This window comes from Amblyomma americanum, chromosome 10, assembly GCF_052857255.1.
Source record: "Amblyomma americanum isolate KBUSLIRL-KWMA chromosome 10, ASM5285725v1, whole genome shotgun sequence".
In the NCBI taxonomy this organism is placed as follows: Eukaryota; Metazoa; Arthropoda; class Arachnida; order Ixodida; family Ixodidae; genus Amblyomma; species Amblyomma americanum.
Window position 1 is genome coordinate 39,756,085 of NC_135506.1, and position 21,695 is coordinate 39,777,779.

Below are 21,695 nucleotides of genomic sequence, written 5' to 3' on the forward strand. Positions count from 1 at the left end.
TACGAATCAGATAAGAAGTGTTCCATCATCTAAAAGCGGCCGTTCCACTTTCCAGGTACACCAGCCGGCCAAGGATTACGCGACGAGTGCCGGTGAAACATGCTTCGCGCTTGTTATCGGAATGTGAAGTGAAATTTTCCACATCTTCGGAAGTCGCGCACACGTAAGGTCCGATCCTGCAATGCATGTACAGCGCGCTCCAAATGTTTGATTACCACACCTTAGTCGTAATTTTGATTTATTTTATTTATTTATTATACCCTCAGGGCCACTACGGCATTATAGAGAGGAGTGGTTACAAAAAAGTGAAATAAATTTAACAAACTGGAGTTAATGAAACAGACAAGGTACAAACATTTCTACATATACATTGTTAGCTAAGGCGTTGAGGAGAATATAAAGATAACACAATATAAAATGTATCCTTTATACAATGTTAGCCAGAACGTTCTTGAATAATTGATGGTCGGTGATGGTGGCCGTCGAAGAAGAAAGGTGGTAAACAACGCCAAGTGGTCTGGAGAGTGAGTTGTTGCGATGGTAGACAGACATTCACAGATAGTACGCGTGGCAAGTGCGGAACCGGCATCTACACGGAGACACCATTTTGGTGAGGTTTTATTCCATGTCATGCGAAGACGACCAAGTTACAAAGGGAATTGACGATGTATTTCTTGTGAGCAGTGAAGGTTCAGCAGCGCTAACGAAGCTTGTAAAGAGTAACTCATTATGTTCAGTTATCAAAATGCTTGGTTTGCAAGAAGTCGCCACAGTGTGTGTTTCAGCGTTGTTATTCCTGATTTTTTTTGGGGGGGGAGGAGTAAGTATGACGTCGCCACACTGGGGATAGAGCAGGTTAAACAATGTGTAAGATAAGCAGCAAGTGCAGTGGACTACCTATACGCCCCGCGTTGTCTATCGCGATCAGGAGGACGCGAACGACCTCTCTGACTCAGAGAGATGGGTTGTTTCTTTTCTTTCCTTTTTTATGTTCGTATCGTTTCGAGTCCAGTATAAAGTTGGAACGTGATACACTCACGGCGGTAGTCTGGCTCGTCTGTCGGATACTCTTGCGTACTAACATGGCACCCCGGACGTCTAACTTGGTCGTGGTACTTTGCATCTTGTTCGCCGGAGCTGTTGCACAAGGTAAACCGTTTTTTAACGGTTAGAATTTAGCTTTATTGCTTGAATATTCTTGCTTTCTGATAAGTATTTACGATACGTCGCTTTTTCACATAACATCTTTTGATGCTTACGTGCTTCAAAGTATAGGCTCATGCTGCGCGGTGCCATATTTAGTTTTTGTTGCACATTACTTTCTTTTTTTACTAAGTATCTGGGAATATATATCCTCCTAAAGGTTTTTGAGAATACATATCACCTGCAATTGCTAGAGGAGTTTTATACTTTGTCTAGTAAGCGAAAGCAACAAACACTAGAACAATAGCCTCTCCCAGAGATTCAGTTACCCATCCCTGCTCGAGCGATGGCTGCCCTATACTTGAAACTTTTCTAATATCATCATTACACCTTGTCTTGTACCACTGCCAATCATTCTAATGCCTTGTATTCTCTTCAAAGGAGTCGTGAGCAGCGTCCGTTGCAGCGTCGACCTAGCCTACGAATGCTACCACGATGTCTCCAAGCAGTTCGTTGTCGACCGTCTGCTGCCTGAGTACCCTGACGGGAAGCAAATCTTCGACACCCTTTGTGCCAGGTACTGGAACTCAAATACGACCCTATATGATCATGCTTTCTACCCTGAGTGACTGAAATTGATGGCACATTCTTGCATGTGGTTTTGCTACTAGGCCCAACCGCCCCGGAAAAACTCGCCATCCTAAGTTGTTCAGTTGAAAACTAGGAAGCGCAAAATACCGGACGAGGGACAGAGTAAGGGACACAAAAACCGGTTCACAGGTTTGTGTCCCTTACTCTGTCCCTCGTCCGGTATTTTGCGCTTCCTAGTTTTTAACATGCATCACCAACTAGCCCGGCAGCTTGCTCTAAGTTGTTCAGAGTTCCGAGTTATTTATGTGTACCTCAAAGGCCCGAAAGGGGTCATTACATGATGGGTGGGCTGACATGTATTTTGTAACTAGTTCTGCGATTGATGACTTGAAGCGGTCAGGAGTGTTATGTTGTACAGTTGCCATTGGCAAGTTGGTCTGCCTTCTGGTAGTCTGGCTGAAGAATGACTTGAGATGGGAGAGATGGATGCTTGAGGTGGATGCATGGCTTTGGGATTCTTATACAGCGTGAATGACGGTGGGCTGGGGTGATGACGGAAGTGCTCAGGGCTGAATAGTAGAAGTTATGATGAGAGCAAAGTCTATCGTTCGGCGCGATTCAAGGCAGAGGAGGTTAGCTCGAAATTTTAGTGATTTTACGCGGGTGCGATAAGAATAATCTGAATACATGAAACGCACCGCACGATATGTGTGCTTCCTTCCTTTCTTTTGGCATTGGACTACGCTCATCAGCACTTAACTGCAACAGGTCATGCAGCAGCTATTGAGTTTGGCATTACAACTCCGCTTAGTGTAGCCACTGCTTCAACCTAGCGCAAATTCTGTCGTTTCTTTCTCTCGTTGCACCAAGCATCTCTTTCTTACAGAGAGCTTGGAAACAGTATTGCGTGCGCCGCCGAGCTATTGGCGCCAAAAAAAAAAATCAGCCACCGATAAATAATTTTAACTGAAGGGAGGGGGAACCCTAGTCCTATGTCCCCACGATGACGGCTGATACGTCCCCGCTGAAGTGGTGCAGCGCCCAGGCATAAATATGGAGGTCATCTTTGCTAAGCGAACAAAAATACGGAAATTTCTGCAGCCTGCGGGGCAGATTTCTCCTACAAGATATCAGGTGCGGGAGGCTGCATTCTTTACTTCTGCATTCTGCATTCACAATTACCGCCTGGCCGAAGGACAGAATTCAAGAAGAGACGTGCAAGCGAGGGTAGACGCACCTCACTGAAAAACCTAGCGCATTCCCATAACCGCCATTTTTTTTCCTCCCGGATATCTCTAACTGGACGATGACCTCGTGCTCAAAGCGAGTTCATCAGGGGAGCGCGGCGAGATAGCTCAGGGACACAAAGCTCATATGCACTCTGAGTAATTAATGTGAGCATAAGTTTGTGCGCTTGACATTTGTGTAAGTGTGTACAAATCATTCGTTATCACCGTCACCTGGAGTAGACCGCCAGTCTCATATCACCGGGGTAACGTCTCTTGTTAACAGTGAAGATTTCCACTTCCTCTTTTTATGGATGCTGCATTTTCAGCTTTGTATGCAAGGTCACAGTGGCTATTGATATTTAAGGGTGGGAAAAATGGGGCTCCTTGGAGGGCTAGCACGCGTTCTTCAGAGCGAGAACTACTCTGAGGGAGCGCACAGTTATTCCTGTCTTTTACGGTAGATATTCGCATTGCTGACATGTCCTCTGTCCAGCCATGACCACTCTACAGATGGCTTCATTTTTTTTGGTTCTGTGCTGACAGTTTTTACTGTCTGATGATGCGCCGTGTTACAGTTAGATATTATAGGTGATCCGCCATATTACAAACAGAAATTATGGATAATACGCAATATTACTTTTGAACTTCTTATGACTGGGGAGAGATCGTGGCGCTCTGAAGGTTGTGTTTAACGGGGACTGTGAGGAGAATGCTTTATTAACATACAGGATATGCACTTTACTTCTCTCTATGTCTTATGGATCCACTCATAATTTCATCACTTACTGCGTTAAGAGGATGATCTATTTTAGTTTTCCAGTAAACGCGAAACAGCAGTCAAGTATTTAACATGCCACAAACATCTACCACGAAACAAAGGCGTATAAGATACGGTCACCAGCACCTACAGCAAAAACGGTTGTTTTTTGGTGGAGGTGAATATGAGGTGTGTTGGAATTTTCTAATGGCTCGGAAGTGTACCCTAGTTTCGTTCAGTGTTTGCGTTGCAGAAATAAATACAGAGGGCGCTGATGTAACCTAATACCCTGGTTGTTTTCGACACAAATGGCTTTATTTCTCACCATCCGCCAATGACTTCTCAGTCGAAAAGCGCAACAGAATAGCTTCTTTCATGACAACTGATTTTCTGTAATGTTTCTGACAGAAAGCTTGTAACAGAAATTCTTGTAGTGACAGCAAAATTTGATTAGTTACCACAAAAAAGTACTACATACACATGACAAGTATTAGAGGTAAACTACAGTACTACAGAAGAATGCTACAAACATACACCATTGTGTCGACACGACAAAATTACAAAACATTTGGTCGTATTTTGACAAGGTCCTGTCGTTTTTTTTTTTACTCGGATGATGGTGGGAAATCCCTAATTGTGCGGCAATTTTTGATGTCAATTTTTCTATGAAGCACAGATACTGCGGATAAAATTTAGCTGATGTAGGCAACGCTGATGTTTTTTTGCAGGAAGGAGGAACTGCCGCTAGACCCCAAGTGCAAGCTTTTCTACTCTGGGTGCTTTGGAAACGACAAGCGCCGGTTCCGCATCCACGAAATCGGCTACGATTTCCTGCGGAGGTTGAGCATCGATATGGAGACATGCTTGGGTTAGTATTTTCCGTCCCCTACGTGGAATCACCTACTCGCTTCTCATATTGCGCGTGAACGAGAATCCCACGTATTGGAAGATAAGTTCCTACGCGCGCTTGTCGTCATCGAGTCATGTGATTGTTTAACATGTGAATTAAGTGTTAATTAGTACCTGAGCGCGGTGGTCTGTCGAGTACTGTGAACGACTCGCACACACATAGAGTCTAAACTCAGTGTGGGCGAAGTTCTGTAGAGTCTCGAAACACGTCGAATGACTCTGGTTTCCTTTCGGCTAACTGAGCCTCTTAACTATTACTCCTTTAAATAGCTGCTCCACGATGCTTTTCACTGAAAAGAAATATAGTTAATGAAGCTTACAGAAGCGCTCACGTACTAGCATCGCTGAAGCGTACCGTAACAGCTTCGTACGCAAGTACTTGCCTGAATTCTGTTCTTGCTGCGTTTTTATGGAGTAAAAACGCTAAGGCGCCCGTGTGCTGTGCGATGTCAGCGCACGTTAAAGATCCCCAGGTGGTGTAAATTATTCCGGAGTCCTCCACTACGGCACCTTTCTCTTCCTTTCTTCTTGCACTCCCTCCTTTATCCCTTCCCTTACAGCGCAGTTCAGGTGTCCAACGATGTATGAGGCAGATATTGCGCCATTTCGTTTCCCCAAAAACCAATTATTATTATTATTATTATTATTACGAGACCACCACCGCGTTTTTCAATGCGGATGGAAGCCTTGTTTTCATCAGCCTAGAGAATAATAGAACTTTGCAGGCCAGCGAAACGCTGTAGACTGTCTACGATGGCGTTGCGGAGGGATTCGGACTGATTTCAACCAGCCGCGGTTCTTTAACGTCGGCAGTAATCTCAGTGCTCGAGAGATTTTACATATCGCTTCCGTAGAAATGTGGCCGCCGTATCCGCTATCCGGCCGGCGGGCTTGAATTCAGCAGCCTACCACCGTAGTCACAGAGCTACCTCACCAGGGATTTCACGAACTACAGATTTCTTGAGCCAATTTATGCAGGAAGCGGCGCGCAGCAGTAACAATATTCATTTATAGTTTCTGAGTGCCCATTTTGCGTGCTGTTTAACGTTGTGTACAATTACGTAGTTAGCTGCGCAGCTAAATGGAAGAACGAACTGAGCGGCGTGTATACATATCTTATGAAAAGGAGATTTGTATTTTTGCCGGATTAAGTGCGCATTCGCTCGCGGATGTTTTTACACAGTGCATGTTCTGTTAAACGTAACGCTGTTTATGTCGTCGGTATTCTCATGCAGCATTTATCACATTAATCTGGCTTGTAGCATGCTGCCAGAAACATTGTAGCTCTAAAAATACTCCTTTTATATTATTCGCACTGCTTCTTTTTTCAGACAAACTCAATGTGCTGTTCAAAGCAGGAACACAGCATTTCTTTTGGAAAGGTTTTGCTTTGGTTTTGTGGGGTTTAGATTCGCAAAACGACTCGGACTATGAGAGGCGCCGTAATGTAGGGCTTCGGGAATTTTGCCGTCAGGGGTTCTTTAATGTGCACTGACATCGCACAGCACACGGGCCTCTGGAATTTCTCTCCCATCGAAATGCAGCCGCCGTGTCTGGGATCAAACCCGCGTCTTTCGAGTCAGCAGCCGAGCATCATAACCATTGAGCCACCGCAACAGCTTTCTTTTTGAAGGCATTGCAGCAGCAACAATTATGCCAGGTAATTTCGTCCCCAGTTTTAAACATAGAGGAGTAAAGGCCAAGCACAATAAATTTAACGAATCATGCGAAATGAAACCGGCTGTGCGATTTAGAGCTGCCAACAGGTGTGCTAGCTACCCTTATCGTTTGGCAGCTGTGCTACTGACACCTATGTATAAGAGAAACAATTCTATGGCGGAGAAAAATTTAGGAGGACCTACACACTAAACAATTTCTCACCCTTTATGGTGTAAGTCAGCTGCCCCCAGACGAACACCCTTTTCCAATTGTTGGGTGCTAAAAAAGAGTGCAGAGATCAGCACCCTTAAGGAAGGGTGCACTTAATGATACTTTAGAGGATGCAATGGCTGCCCCTAATTAAAGGGTACTATTTTTCCATAACACCTCTACAAATGCATGTTAGAAGGGTGCTACACATTGATCCACCCATGAAGCAAAAGCCGTGGACTGATGCGCGCCCTCTAAACTTTCATACTGTGCACCCTTCCTGAAGGGTGCTGATCTCTGCACCCTTTTTAGCACCTAAAAGGGTGTTCCTCTGGAGACAGCCGATTCGCACCCTTAAGGGTGAGAATTTGTTTAGTGTGTAGTAAGATAAACAAGGATGAAAACCTTCTTTTTGTTTGAATTTGCTCTGCGGTACGAAGGAAACACTAAGAGTAGTTCCCGCTTATTCCTAGCCAGAATCTTTTTTCGAGAGATCTGTCGACTATCCCAACAACAAGCCTTCATTAGCTACACCCGTATTCTTCAGAAGTTTCCAGCCCGAAACACACATCTTTACGGTTACTTCATGGCGATTCATGCGATGAAAACATAGACACCCTGCTATTACAGCAGAAGTTGTTACAACTTCTGTTTAGGCGTATAGCCGTTAATTCTACTGCGGAATCTACAAAGTCACTCGGAAGTGGTTAATTACTTCGTGAAAAAATTTAAGTAAATAATAGTTTAATTGTTTTGTTAAATTAAATTGAGCTGCAACCTGCAAACCATGGCAGGTGAGAGAGTTTGAGAGAGAGAGAGAGGGCGGGAGGTGAGAGGTGGCCGCATCAAATTTCGCTGATTCGGATAACCACGGCGAGGCTTCTCCTACTGCCGACGATGTTGGTTACATGGTTAATTGAAGGGCTAAATGACTAAAACAAAGCAATTACAGCTTTCTCTGATTAAATCGCCGAGCCGAGGAGCCTAGCTGTAGAAAGTTTTTCGAGCTAAAGAAAGATGGTACTTTTACAAAGAGAAAAAGTACCTTTACGAACAACATAGCCATGCACTAAGGGCCGCAAGTAGGCAAGAAGAGAAAAAAGAAAACAACAATCGAAGCGTTATTCGATAGTACTGTGTTTATGTGGGAAAATGAGGGCAATGCGTAATAAATAAATATTTGCCGGGGACGCAAGCAGGCCCATAGCAATTGCAGGACCAAAAGCCTTCTCACTTATGAATTCGTGACCCGCCGCGGTGGCTCAGTGGTTAGGGCGCTCGGCTACTGATCCGGAGTTCCCGGGTTCGAACCCGACCGCGGCGGCTGCGTTTTTATGGAGGAAAAATGCTAAGGCGCCCGTGTGCTGTGCGATGTCAGTGCACGCTAAAGATCCCCAGGTGGTCGAAATTATTCCTGAGCCCTCCACTACGGCACCTCCTCTTCCTTTCTTTCACTCCCTCCTTTATCCCTTCCCTTACGGCGCGGTTCGGGTGTCCAACGATATATGAGACAGATACTGCGCCATTTCCTTTCCCCAAAACCAATTATTATTATTATGAATTCGTGACCTTAATAGGAGAGCTCAAAGAATGGACCCGTCATGTTCTGCAAAAAAATGGTGACATTTTAGCACCCTGGGGGTCGTATTTTCTAATTACTCTTTTCACCCTCTCGTCTGTTGCACCTTCACTGTTGATAGCTGGCGTCTGTGACGTGGAAGCTCATAGCGACCGAGGTGAATTATTCGCCCATTTTGGAATCCAATCCTATCCACGCTGAAGAGTGGAAAAGAGAAAAAAAAACGATGACTCATGAAAGTAGTCACCGCAGAATGGGTGTCGAGTGGTTTTTCGAATTGCATAATCGAACCTGAGTAATCAAGGCCTGCACTACGTGCGGTACCACGTTTGAGTTTCTTTTTTAAACTGTTCTCGCCAAACGAGCTACTATGGTTGGTAATTAGGCTCCGCGTCTGACCCAATTTTCTCAGCTTTGAACTCTTCAAAGCTGAGAAAAACGCCGAAGCATGTCTGAGCAGACTTACTAAAGACTCAACACCGAAGCAAGTTATCTGAACATGTTGCTTAAATGTCTCAGGCAGATTAATAAAAAAAAAGTCTGTTCATTTCACACGCCAGCGTTCATGTATTCTTCTTTTCGTTTTCAGCTCCTGGCTTCCTCCACATATGTCTAAACGCCGATGTCATCAACAAATGCGTGGTTGAAAGGCCGCATGCCGCCCAGAGCCTCTACAACTTCAGGAAGAAGAGCTACGCGTAAGTTCCGAATCTAGGTGGGACTCGTTGGCACATGTGAACGAACGTCACTGAAAATGGCGAACGAACGTCACTGGAGACCCGCCGTGAAGGCTCAGTGGCTTTGGCGTTCCGCTGCTTATCCCGAGGTCGCGGGTTCGATACCGGTCGTGGCAATTGTTTTTAGCTGTAGTCCAAATAAAAAATTTCTCGTGCACTGTGTAATGTCAGAGCGCGTTATGCAATATTAAGTTGTCTAAATTGATCTAGGGCCCTCCTCTACGGCGTCCCTCATAGCCGATGTGCCGCTTTAGTACGTTAAACCCCGCAATTTACAATTTACAATGTGTCTGGAGACCGTGGACACGAAGGAATATGTAAAGAAAAGCTCACAGGACGGTTACCACTATGCAACGCGAGATTAAGTTACTGCTGGTAAGGTGTTACTACCCTAGGGGGTCGCAATCTCCGGAGCCCTTCACTACGGCGCCCTTCTTAGCCTGAGTCGCTTTGAGTTTACCACACATGAACCATGAACCATACTTTGTGATGTTAGGATGAATGTACAAGGTAAGGGGGTAGCCGCAGGCAACATAAACTTCTTGCTACTACGCCATTTGCAAGTCCTGACTTAGTATAAACGCGCGGGAAATATCAGCCGCCTTTCGTTGTCGTTTGTCACGAGTATCTGCAGCACCAGGATGTGATAAAAGTTACAACGGAACGTGAACAAAGCCCTTGCTAACGCCGACAGGGTAGCCGGTCGGTAGAGTGTGCTGTCAACGGGCTTACCTTTTACAGACATCGCAAGGAAAGAAATGGCGTGCAGGCGTCATTGCTATAAAAGTCTCATTACGAAAAATTTGAAAGAAAAGAAGATATAGGACGCTTTTACGTTTACTTGTGGCGTGTAGTGAAAGGAAGAAAAAAAATACACGCTTTTTGAGCACCATACAAATTCCCCATTTCTTGGCGTGCGCATCAATGACGGAATGTTCCTTAGCATCAGTAGACTGGATAAGAAGTTCATGTGATGAAATACTGATAATATTAACACTTTATTCAAAGCAGGGATATGATACAGGACGCGGACACGCCAAAACCACAATTAGGTTTGTAGGGCGCCGTCCGGCAGTAGCGACAACTTATGATGCTGTAGTTTAGCCTAGACGTACCTCTTTTTTTTTTTGTGCCGTGCAGAATGATCGAGGACGTCAGCTACTGCGTGAAGAAGGCTGTTGAAAAATGCGACAACGTCACCAACGCCGAACACTTGAACACGGTGAAACTGGCTCTGGATGCCGCCACCCAACTCAACTGGTTCGACGAGACGGTGGAGGTGGAGCCCACAACACCTTCAACAACTCAGGCCACAACACCGACCACTCCCCCCACTGAGGCTTCGACAGAAGCGACAACTGAGGCCCCAACGACGACTCCTGAGCCGACCACGGAGCCAACCACGAAGCCGACTCATGAGTCGACTACGGAGTCTTCCTCAACTGCGACTTCCACTACAGAGCATTCAAAAGACCACACGGAAGGGCCTTACAGTGGGGCTTCTGCCGTCAACGCCTTCGGAGCCATCGGTCTAGTTGCGGCTGCTCTTCTGCGCATTTAGGGTGGTAGAGAAGAGTTTATAAACTGTTGAGAAGTCTCTGTAAGGACGCGGTGGGTGCCATTGGCAACAATCACAAGTATGGAAACAAAAAAAGAGAATGTGTGCTATTATAAGAGACTGTGCGCATAGCAGGGTAGATGCGACAGGCTTTAGGACATTGTTAATATAGAAGGGACGCTACGGTGGAGCAATTGGCGGCAGATAAAGCAAGGCTAACCCCACCTGTAGCATTCAACACCTCAACTCAATTCAACTCAACTTCTGAGCTTCCGGCAGCGCAGTGCATGAGCAAGAGCTCGTTGAAGCAGGTGCTAGTTCCACGAAAATGCGTCTTTGTTGCCTTCCTGGACTTTGAGTCTCATGGGAACTTTTCCTGCAACAAAGTAACTCGCTTTTTTCGCGCGCAGTACGTGTATTTGCTGCGGTGAGACTAAAAGCCGCCGTCCGATCTTGAGTTTCCAGGCGCGGAAATTGCTTTCGAGGGTGCATATATTGTGTACTACATGAAATTTGGATAACTGAAACCGGTATTCGTAAGTCCCAGGGTAATTGTCTGCTCATGTAACAATGGTCAGTACCCTACGATATACTGACCCTTCCCTAGCACTATGGCGACTAGTGGAAGCGCTGGCCCGTTGCAGCGTGGACGCGAAGATCCGAAGAGAAAATTAATTTGTGAAAGACAATTGCTATTCAGCTGCCCCAAAGTTGGGGCATGCATTCTGTTTTCTAGTAAAAAGGGCGCTGAATGGACGGACCGTAAAGCGTTTAAAAGAGATCTTTTTTTCCTGTTTTCATCGCAGTAAATGAATCTAACGTGAAAGAACTTCAAGCAATAAGTTTGATTACATGTCCTTGATTTGGTAGCAGGAGTTTAACCAAACCTATAGGGAAAGAGGAAAGTTTGGAGTGCATTTTTCCGGGTCCCAGATGGTTTATTCTGTGTAGTTATATGACACATAAATACATTCATTTTAATGCAACGTGCTTTGACGCTCACCTACAGATTTGCATTTTTGATCTGTAACTGTTGCGTGTCGTATGATTTTTTAAAAATAAATTTGACTCGAGTTCTTTATTCACGCATCGCCGTGCAATATTGCACCAACGCAGGAGTGAAAAAGTCCAAAATCACTTTCCTTTAGGTGCTTAACAAATGAAAAATGTTCGAGTTCACATAAATTATAAGTCTCGAAGCTCTTGCTTAAAATTCTTTTCTAAGCGACGTTGTTAACAAATTTACTAAGGCTATACTGCAGTGCGGAATCTCGACAAGCGCACCCTGCACATCACTTGTCCGCATCTGACGCCACACAACAAAAATTGCAATTTCAATCATAACGTTGCCTAAACTATAATGAGTGCTGTTTTGCGTGACATGTAAACAAGTGGAATATCAAATATGAACGACAATGGCATCCATGTATTCGATACATAGGCATAGAACATTTACTGCGTGGCGAAACTAGTAGATGACCGGATTAGAATTTTAGAAAAAAATTTGGAGGACGCTTAAGCTTCGTCTTTAAGAGTGAGACGCGACTGCGTGTCGCAGCGTTGCCGAGGGGTGCACGGAACGCCATCGCCCGATCGGCGCGACGCGTGGCCCGTTGGACAATTTAAGGAAAGGACGCCTGTCTCAAATATCTCAGCGGAGGCCCGAACGGGGCCGTAAGGAAAGGAAAATGAAATGTACAATTGCTTTTAACGAAAGAAAATGACGCCTGTCTCACATTTCTCGCTGGACACCCGGATCGCGCCGTAAGGGAAGGAAAAATCGATTGATCGATCGATCCATCGTGCAACAAATAAATAAACAAAAAATCAATAAATCAATCGATAGATCAACCAATCAATCAGTGATCGATCAATCAATCGATCAATCCATGCTTCAATCAATCAATCAATCAATCAATCAATCAATCAATCAATCAATCAATCAATCAATCAACCCTTAACGCTATCGCGTTAAAATCGGTTCCCTTAGGGCGCGGTTCAGGTGTCCACCGAGATGCGCCATTTTTTGCTCACGGCCAAAGACGCCGACGACGCCGGCTTTTCTTCGACACGAGCTCCTTAACGCTGTTGCGTTAATAAGGCGGGCACACAATGAGCTTTTCATTGACTGTAGTGTGTAGGTGAAAGAGGCGAACGGTCTTCTCATACGGTCGAAATAATTTTGAAACTTATGCTGGCGCCCGCACATGTTAGAAGGCGGCCGGGAACAGCGCTGATAGCGGTCGGCAAAGTTCATATTCTCTGTAAAAGAGTATTCACTGTAAAAAAAAAAGTACTTGCCAGAAACGAAAAGAAAGCTATTAACGGCTTGCTACAGCTGTCCTGAGGTTTTCAGTTACAGCAGGTATCAACAGTCACGTTAATAACTGTTAACTAAAGAAAAACGAGTAAAAATAAAGTTACCTTTGGTCCAGACAATAAGCAAGCACCAGATGCAAATATACAAAAATATCATGGTACGTTGAACTGGCAGCGGCGCTGCACGGGCAGGGCAGCAAGCACAGTATTCATTCTCGCGAATGTTTTTACCACACGTCTTTGTACATCGTTTCTACACGACGCAGCATGCCTGAATTTTGGTTACGCCACCTCGCTGGGAAAGCAGGGTCTTATAAAGAAGGGACCGCATGCTGCGCGATGTCAGCGCACGGTATATAAATTCTGGAGGTGGAACTAAATTCGGAGCGCTCCACTACACCTTTTCACGTAGCACACGTTTCGGCTTGGAACGTTAAAATCCAAACACCATACCATATCATACCATACCATACCATACTATACCATACCATACGATATCATACCATACCATACCATACAATACCATTCGCCATGAAGGCGGCTCAGTGGTTATGGTGCTCAGCTGCTGAAACGAAGGACATGGGTTCGATCCCGGCCGCGGCGGTCGCATATCGATGGAGGCGAAATGCTAGAGGCCCGTGTAAGTACTCTGCGATGTCAGTGCAAGCTAAAGAACACCAAGCGGTCGAAATTTCCAGAGACCTCTGCTACGGCATCCCTCATAGCCTGATTCGCTTTCGGACGTTAAACCCTATAAACCAAACCATACCGCACCATATACCATACCATACCGAACCGCACCGCACCGTACCATGCCATACCAGAAAAAAAAGAGACCTATCCCAGTGATCTGTAATTAACGACGACCTGCATCACTCAGAGCCACCATTTCAGGACAAACTTAGTTGTCTCGCCACCACAGTCTGGCTGCTCCGCCTTAATGTTCCTCCAGTTGGAAACCAGTCTGTTAGACTACAGCCCTTTGAGTTTACCTTTTCACGTTATATGTGGCAAGAAAGACGCTGAAAATGTGGCGGGATACATGTAACACTTCTTTATACTGTGCCCGTGCTTCTACTGAGTTCATTTCTAGCTGCTGCGAGGAACCACAATGCCTGGCGCATCCCATTCTTAGTGGGAACAAACTGAAGTGTTGTGGGTGTTGAAGCAGAGAAAGGAATTTCTGCTATGTGGCTGTGTAAGATAAGGCGAGTGGGTTGAAATTAGATCCACGTGTCGACATCCAGTCCCCAAGAATGTTTCTGGGGTTGTCAAGACCGCGAAGATCGAAGAGGAAGAGATAAAGCCACGAAATTCTCTCGGTACCAATGACTTTCTGCGGGCTGCAGAACGGACGTTTGCGACATTGCAGTAGACAACGCGCTTCAGACAGCTATCATTTATCTCTTGGCGTTTGTGAAACAGACCAACCCCTCGTTCACTGTCGCTGTGGGAGGCGTACTTCACTTGTGTTTCAGAGGAGACAAAACAGCTTTTCCGAGGGGTGTCTGAAGTGAGAAGAACATGGTTCTGAGATCCAAATAGAATATCGCATGACCTTCCAGGCTGTTGCAAGCAGAGAGAGGGAGAGAGAAAAAGACAGAAAAGATTGTTCGGAGTACAGCTGCAATGGCAGGGACATTGTGCATGTGAAGTGGTAGCTTAAGTGACACATTTAATCAGCAGCATATACTGCTGATACTGTAGAAGCTTGGGCAAGTTGGTGCGACATTGTTTTTCAGCAGCGCAAGGGACAAAGAACAAAACAAGTGCACAGACACGGCGCTGTGCCTGTGCACTTGTCTCGTCCTTTGTCCCTTGCGCTGCTGAAAACAAGCATATACTGCGTCCTCAAAATCTCATTAAACCATGAGGCCGGCACTCGAATGTAAAGTGTAGATGAAAACCCCGCCAATAAATCTTCTGCACATACTGTTGTCTGCAGGAAGATATTCTTTTACAATTGTTAAATTCACGCCAGAAACACTGTTTACCAATGAGAGATAATTCTGCTATCGCAGCTGCAGTACTGTGCGTAAGGAGTCAACTAATCGATTTGACGTTGTCCCCTGCGGCGAAGACATCCGCACGTTGCACGCAAACGCCCACTGCATGACAGACGTCCCTGCCAGACTGCTGAGAGATAGACTTAGTCCTAAGGTAATTATGGAACAATTCTTTCATAATCAGCCTGGAATCGCTCTATAATAATTGAAAAGGCGGCGCCCTACTCTTTGAAGCGATATCAGGGTTCTTAAAAATCGAGCTAAAAAAAGAACTTTACACCGAGAGGATGGCACACGTGCGATGTTTGACAAAAAGTTTCACTAGAATGTCACATTATTTAGCCAGGTGTCGACGTAAAAAGAGATCCTATCTCTCAGGCCCTAGTGTTTAGAGAAAACAAATCCAACGCGAATGAATCTTTGGTAAACCCTACTAAAAAGCTTTTAGAAGGCTGCTGGCTTAAAAGCAGTGCTTAAAAACGAATTTAGGAATAAAAAGTTACGGAAGCAAAAAAGAAAATGCCGTATAATTTGTATTTAAAGAAAAAGAGCTCAATTGTAGATAATAACGGTAATTTGGACAGATTGGTTGCATAAATGTAAAGAAATGAAATTACCGGCAAAACTAGGCTACGTCTTAGCTAAAACATTCGGCGGCGGCTGCTTAGCACTGACTTCCTGCACTCTCACTACTGCACGGCCTTGCAAGCCTAGTCTGTGAGGGCAGTTCAAGGTCCTGCCCCTTCCGCGAAGAAGCTGTGGTCTGTGCACTTGCTTGCACATCGAGAAAAGAAGGAAGGTGCAGTAGCCTTTCACGATCCAAGAAAGGTTCCTCTTTCTTTATTTATTCCTTCCGTCGGAAATTTGTGTCAGTGCGCCATACCCAGCAATTATGAACAAAAGCATCTTCGAGCGGGAAACCATTTATGAACGAATTTTTTTCATATAGTGCGAGATTTCAGGATAACAGTCAACATATCGGCAGAGCACTCGACCCCAGTCTTGAGATTTTTTTTTTCCGTTAACGTTTTGCTATCGTCAAAAGCGTTCCCCATTGGTTTTCTATGGTAGTCTTAACTGTTCGAAGCGACCAATGAAAATATTTTAAAAGAAAGATTTTGCTGCAAATCAAAAAAATGGGCCATTACCTCCAACGTTACCGTAAAATTATCTTACAATTTTTCAATTTTCAAAATTTTTGTCCGAAATTGCTTGACATGTAAGGTCGGTTGCGACGCCTTGTAGTTACGTTGTTGACATTTTTTATTCCATGAAAAGAATCCTGAATTGTGCACATCTAGAAAAAAAAAGGCGCTGTTCGCGCTTGTCCAAAAAGGCTAGACGTCCCAAGAAACTCAACGGCGAGAGGTCTTTATGGGATATGTCCGCCGCTGAAAACGCGCTACCCTGTTGACAACGTGTAACCCCGCTGTACATACGTATGATTCCGTTTCTAAATCACGTGTCCGCCGATTGTATGCCTTGCTTTGCCTTCTTAGTCATTGAATATGAGACGCGGCAGGGGACAGTCAGCAAACTTTAGTCAGGGTAAACACAAATAGCACGCGCTAGTAACGTTGCTTCCTGCAAATGCCCTGCCCGAAAACATTCGCAAGTTTGTGCACACGCGTTTAACAGGGGAACACTGAATAACCCTTACGCCATACTGCGTATTGCGGGGAAATCAGTGGTACGGACATCCACTGTCCTCGCTGACTACGGTTTACTCTTGATCCGTAGCTTAATCCGAATCACGAGCTTCTTCGCACCTCTCAAGTCATGAAGAGTGAGAGAGAGAGAGAAACAGAAGGACGGAAAGGCAGGGAGGTCAACCAGGCGATGCCCAATTGGCTACCCTACACGTGGGAAGGGAAACAAAGGGAAAAAATGAAATAAACAGCGGCAACGCAATGAGAAGACGGAGTGCCTTCGTAAAAGTTATGAGTTGCTATAAAGAAACGCGCGGTAGCATCCCTGGAACTGGGTGGACACATAGACAAAATGTGAAGCACGTGTGATTAAGGAGTGTGCGAAATGACCAGCGCATAAAGCCGCTCACCTTTACTCTAGTTCTTGGTGAACTTTGCTATATAAGCAACAAGTGCAAACGTTGTAAATTTAGATTCATTTTGTCAGAGAAGTCCTCTAGCTTCAATATTCCTCTCAGTGCTGCCAAGGGCTCTTTCGCTGCAGGCGCAGGCAAAAACTGTAAGGGGTCTTTTCGTTGTTAGCATTGCAAAAATGCAGAATGCCTTTTTTGAGCATGGTGTGAATTTTTAAAGCATTTATTATGTTTAATCGCACCCTCGACAAACATGAAAAGTGACAGATAAAGACAGTTTTGAAATTGTACTCATTGTACGCCTGCCAATTTTCAAGTTGCAAAGCCGTTTTTGTGGTGTATATCCTTTCAGTGCATTTGCGTAGGGTTGAAGGATAATCCTGTACAAGCCTCAGTGTTAAACGTTTAGATCTCGCACACGATACAAACACAAACATCGAATCCCTATGGCATAAATTTAAAACAGTTGTGTCATACTGTGTCACTAACTACGTACCATTGAAAACTAAAAGGACCCACAAACATAACCCCTGGATAACTCGAACCGTAATCCACGCAAAAAAAAAAGTTCGACGACTCAGAAAGAAACAGAAAGACCATCCGTCACAACGAACAGTTCTAAAACTTATTTCCGCTGTTAATGATTTGAAATGAAAAATGAAGAGGGCCAAGACATATTATTTTACACAAACACTTCCTAAATTTCTGAAAAATTCTCCCCAAAAATTCTGGCGTTATATAAACCCTAAAAAACAAGGTGAAAGAAAGGCATCGCAAGAGGATAACTTAAATGCAGCAACTACTTTAAATAACTACTTCTGCTCCATCTTCACAACGGATAACGGAGAGCTACCAGGAATGAACTCTAGCACAGGCGTGACAATCGAACCACTAACGGTAACTGAACCAGGAGTGTTAAACCTTTTACTAAATCTGGACACTAAGAAAGCACCAGGGCCTGATAACATCTCTAACATATTCCTACATAGATATTGCCAGGTGGCGTTCGTGGCGCTCGGAAAGAAGACGACGCTCGTGGTGCTCTCGTTTTAAAAAGACGTTGAAGTTCGCCGTCTCGCCAACTGAAGGACGTGCTGCCGAGCCCTGCCTTCTAACAGGTCCTCTCTTGTCACCAACACCGTGACAAATCTGGTGGAGGTCGGATCGATCTCATGTCCCGTACCCCAACCGTTAGTCGGAGCTCCAGTCCAATTTCCGTCACGACGCCTGTTCACCGTACTCGCCGCCGGATTCGAGGCTTACCCCCCGAGCCTGTTCCATCCGGTATGTCCACGGAGCAACCTGCCTTGAGCATCCCAATGCCTGGGGCGTCGACACCCTACTTCACGCTCCAGAACCCCCGCATCCCGAAGTCCTTCCACGGCGACATCTTTGAAGACGTGGAAGACTGGTTGCAGCACTACGAGCGCGTTGCCGCATTCAACCAGTGGGATGACGCCGCCCAGCTCCGGAACGTCTACTTTAGCCTGGAGGACGGCGCTCGGATTTGGTTCGAGAACCGCGAAGATCAGCTGGTCTCTTGGAGTGAGTTCCGGCGTCGGCTCCTAGACACATACGGCAGCTCGGATCGTCGCGAACGGGCAGAACGCGCTCTGCAATCTCGCGTTCAGCTGCCCAATGAAAATGTTGCAGCGTATGTCGAGGACATGACGCGCCTTTTCAGACGCGCGGACCCTGCAATGCCCGAGGACAAAAAACTGCGCCATCTCATGCGTGGCGTCAAGGAGCAACTTTTTGCCGGCCTTGTCCGCAGCCCTCCGAAGACTGTCGCCGAGTTCCTCACTGAGTCTTCCACGATCGAGAGGGTTCTTCAGCAAAGAGCATCCGCGTACGATCGACCCGTATCCGCCGCCTCCGTTTCCAGCGAGTTACCGTTCCACGGCACCGATGCCTCCCGGATACGCGATCTCATACGGTCGATTGTGCACGAAGAAATCCGGCAGCTGTACGGGGCCCCTACCACAGCTCAAAGCTCCATGGCGACCTTTGTCCGCGAGGAGGTGCAGCAAGTGCTCCGGCCGTCCTTACCTGCCGGTGAGGCTCGTCCATCCCCTCCTCCTTTCGCGCCTGACCGTCGTCTCACCTACGCCGAAGCCCTGCAGTCCCCTGCTCCAGCACCGGCGTCCTTCGTTCCGGCTCCTGCTGAAGTGCCGGGGCCGCCTGCACCCGTGCTGCAGTACGTGGAAGCTCCCCGACCGTCCGCGCACAAAGCCGACGTGTGGCGCACATCCGACAGACGCCCCCTATGCTTTCACTGCGGGGAACCAGGTCACCTGTATCGGCACTGCCCCTACCGCCGTCTGGGCCTCGAAGGGTTTCCCCCCGATTCTCCTCGACCCCGCTATGGCGAACGACCCAGGGCCGTCGCGGATTTTCTTGAAGACCAACGTTGGCAACAGTCTCGTCGCCAGCGGGCTCGATCCCCATCGCCCGGGAGTCGTCCTTCACCTTCTACCGCGAGTTTTTCCCGGGCGGCGCAAGGCCGGTCGCCCAGCCCACGGCGGGAAAACTGCAACCAGCGACCTTAGGGGGTGGGCTCGCTGGACGTCGTTCTGAGGGGGACCCCCCATCGCCGCGGGCACGACATGCCGACGCCTCGCGGGTTCCGAAGTCCGCGGTCACCATTCACTCCGACACAGCGACACTCCCTCGACATAACGACGCTTCGACGGTTCCGAGGTCCGCAGTACCCGTTCGCTTCGACACATCGACACTGACACATGACGGCGCCTCACCGATTCAGACGCCCGCATTCTCCGATACTTCCGACGCACTGACCCCATTAGAAAGCACACGCCACGCCGACGAACTACCGGTGGCACAGCCTGCAGACAACGACGCCTGTGCCCGATCGTCCTCTCCGGAGCCTGCATCTCGTGAGCGGCTTTCCTTAGACATACCTGTGATGCTGGATGGTCGCCACGTTCGAGCGTTATTAGATACTGGTGCTGATTATTCGATTTTAAGCAGCCAGCTCGCCGCCGTCCTCAAAAAGGTTCTCACGCCATGGGCTGGCACACACGTTCGCACTGCGGGCGGTTATTTGATTGCACCTCTCGGCATGTGCACCGCCCGAGTTCAAATCCGGGAGTCCACATTTGTCGTCTGCTGTCTTGTTCTGAATAACTGTTCGCGCGACCTCATCTTAGGTGTCGACTTTCTGCGTGAATATGGGGCGATTATTGACCTACGCGATAACAAGGTCACGTTTTCAACTGAGAGTGCTGTCGCCCTCCCCAACGCGCCGCGACCAAGCCAGACACTTCGAGTTTCTACGGACACAGTCACCCTGCCGCCTCGAACCAGCGCCTTCATTACGGTTGAGTGCGAATCATTTCAAGACGGTGACGCCATCACCGAAACCAACCTGTCATTACTGTTGACGCAAGGCGTGTGCGTGGCCCGCAGTCTGATCCATCTTCACAGTGGCCAGTCACAGGTACTTGCTACCAATTTTTCGCACGAGCATCGGCATCTTTTTCGCGGCACTTCCGTAGCCTTTATCGAACGCATCTCCGATGTTTCCGAGTGCTTCTCCTCAGAACCAGTGCAGCCTCATTTTCCCCTCGAGAGCCTCGATGTCAACTCCGCGCTGTCAACCAGCCAACGGGAGCAGCTGTGTGCACTATTGCTCGAATTCAGACAGTGTTTCGCCTCCTCGTCGAAAGTGCGTCAAACTACCATAGCCAAGCACCACATCGTGACGTACGATGACGTACACCCGATCCGTCAACACCCCTATCGGGTATCGTCTACAGAGCGCGAAGTCATTAAGTCCCAAGTTAAGGAGATGCTCGAAGATGACGTTATTCAGCCTTCCAACAGCCCATGGTCCTCGCCGGTCGTCCTCGTTAAAAAGAAAGACGGCACCCTCCGTTTCTGCGTCGATTACCGGAAGCTGAATGCAGTCACGAAGAAGGACGTTTACCCATTGCCACGTATTGACGACTCTCTCGACCGCCTTCGGCGCGCTCGTTATTTTTCGTCCATCGACCTAAAAAGTGGCTACTGGCAAATTGAGGTCGATGAGCGAGATCGTGAGAAGACGGCCTTTGTCACTCCCGACGGCCTTTATGAATTTAAAGTTCTACCTTTCGGTCTTTGTTCTGCGCCTGCCACATTTCAGCGGATGATGGACACTGTCCTTTCTGGTCTTAAATGGCAGTGTTGCCTAGTCTATCTCGACGACGTGGTGGTTTTCGCCGACTCATTTAGTCAACACCTTGATCGCCTGCGGACGGTCCTCGAAGCCCTTCGTTCAGCTAACCTGACATTGAAGCCCCAAAAATGCCACTTCGGTTACCAGGAGCTGAAATTTCTCGGCCATGTCGTCAGCGCCGCCGGCGTGAAGCCCGACCCCGACAAGCTGGCCGCGGTTGCGGAATTTCCACTGCCACGTGACAAGAAAGCTGTTCGGCGCTTCCTAGGGCTCTGCAGTTACTATCGGCGTTTTATCGAAAATTTCGCTGACCTCGCAGAACCGCTGACTCGCCTCACCCGTGACACCACACCTTTTGTTTGGTCCCACGAGCAAGAAATGGCTTTCGCCGAGCTCCGCTTGCGACTTCAAACGCCGCCCGTTCTTGCCCATTTTGATGAGCGAGGTGACACTGAGATACACACCGACGCCAGCAACATCGGCCTCGGCGCGGTTCTCGTGCAACGCCAGGATGGCGTTGAACGAGTCATCGCTTATGCAAGCCGCGCTCTGTCACGCGCAGAGATGAACTATTCGACGACAGAAAAAGAATGCCTCGCCATTATTTGGGCTGCTGCGAAATTTCGCCCCTATCTTTATGGACGCCCTTTCAAAGTGGTCACTGACCACCACTCCTTGTGTTGGTTGACCAACCTGCGTGACCCGTCTGGACGCCTGGCGCGATGGAGCCTTCGCCTGCAGGAGTTTGACCTCACC

The 21,695-nt window shown here is 47.2% G+C and overlaps 1 protein-coding gene across 1 annotated transcript; it reads left to right on the forward strand.

Moving 5' to 3' along the window:
- Positions 1–1,547: 1,547 nt before the first annotated feature.
- On the forward strand, positions 1,548–11,453 carry LOC144106268 (uncharacterized). Its single transcript, XM_077639030.1, has 4 exons — positions 1,548–1,720; positions 4,449–4,588; positions 8,667–8,775; positions 9,955–11,453. Exons 1-4 carry the CDS (start codon positions 1,563–1,565, stop codon positions 10,373–10,375), a joined length of 828 nt encoding a protein of 275 aa, XP_077495156.1. The 5' UTR covers positions 1,548–1,562; the 3' UTR covers positions 10,376–11,453.
- Positions 11,454–21,695: the final 10,242 nt, after the last annotated feature.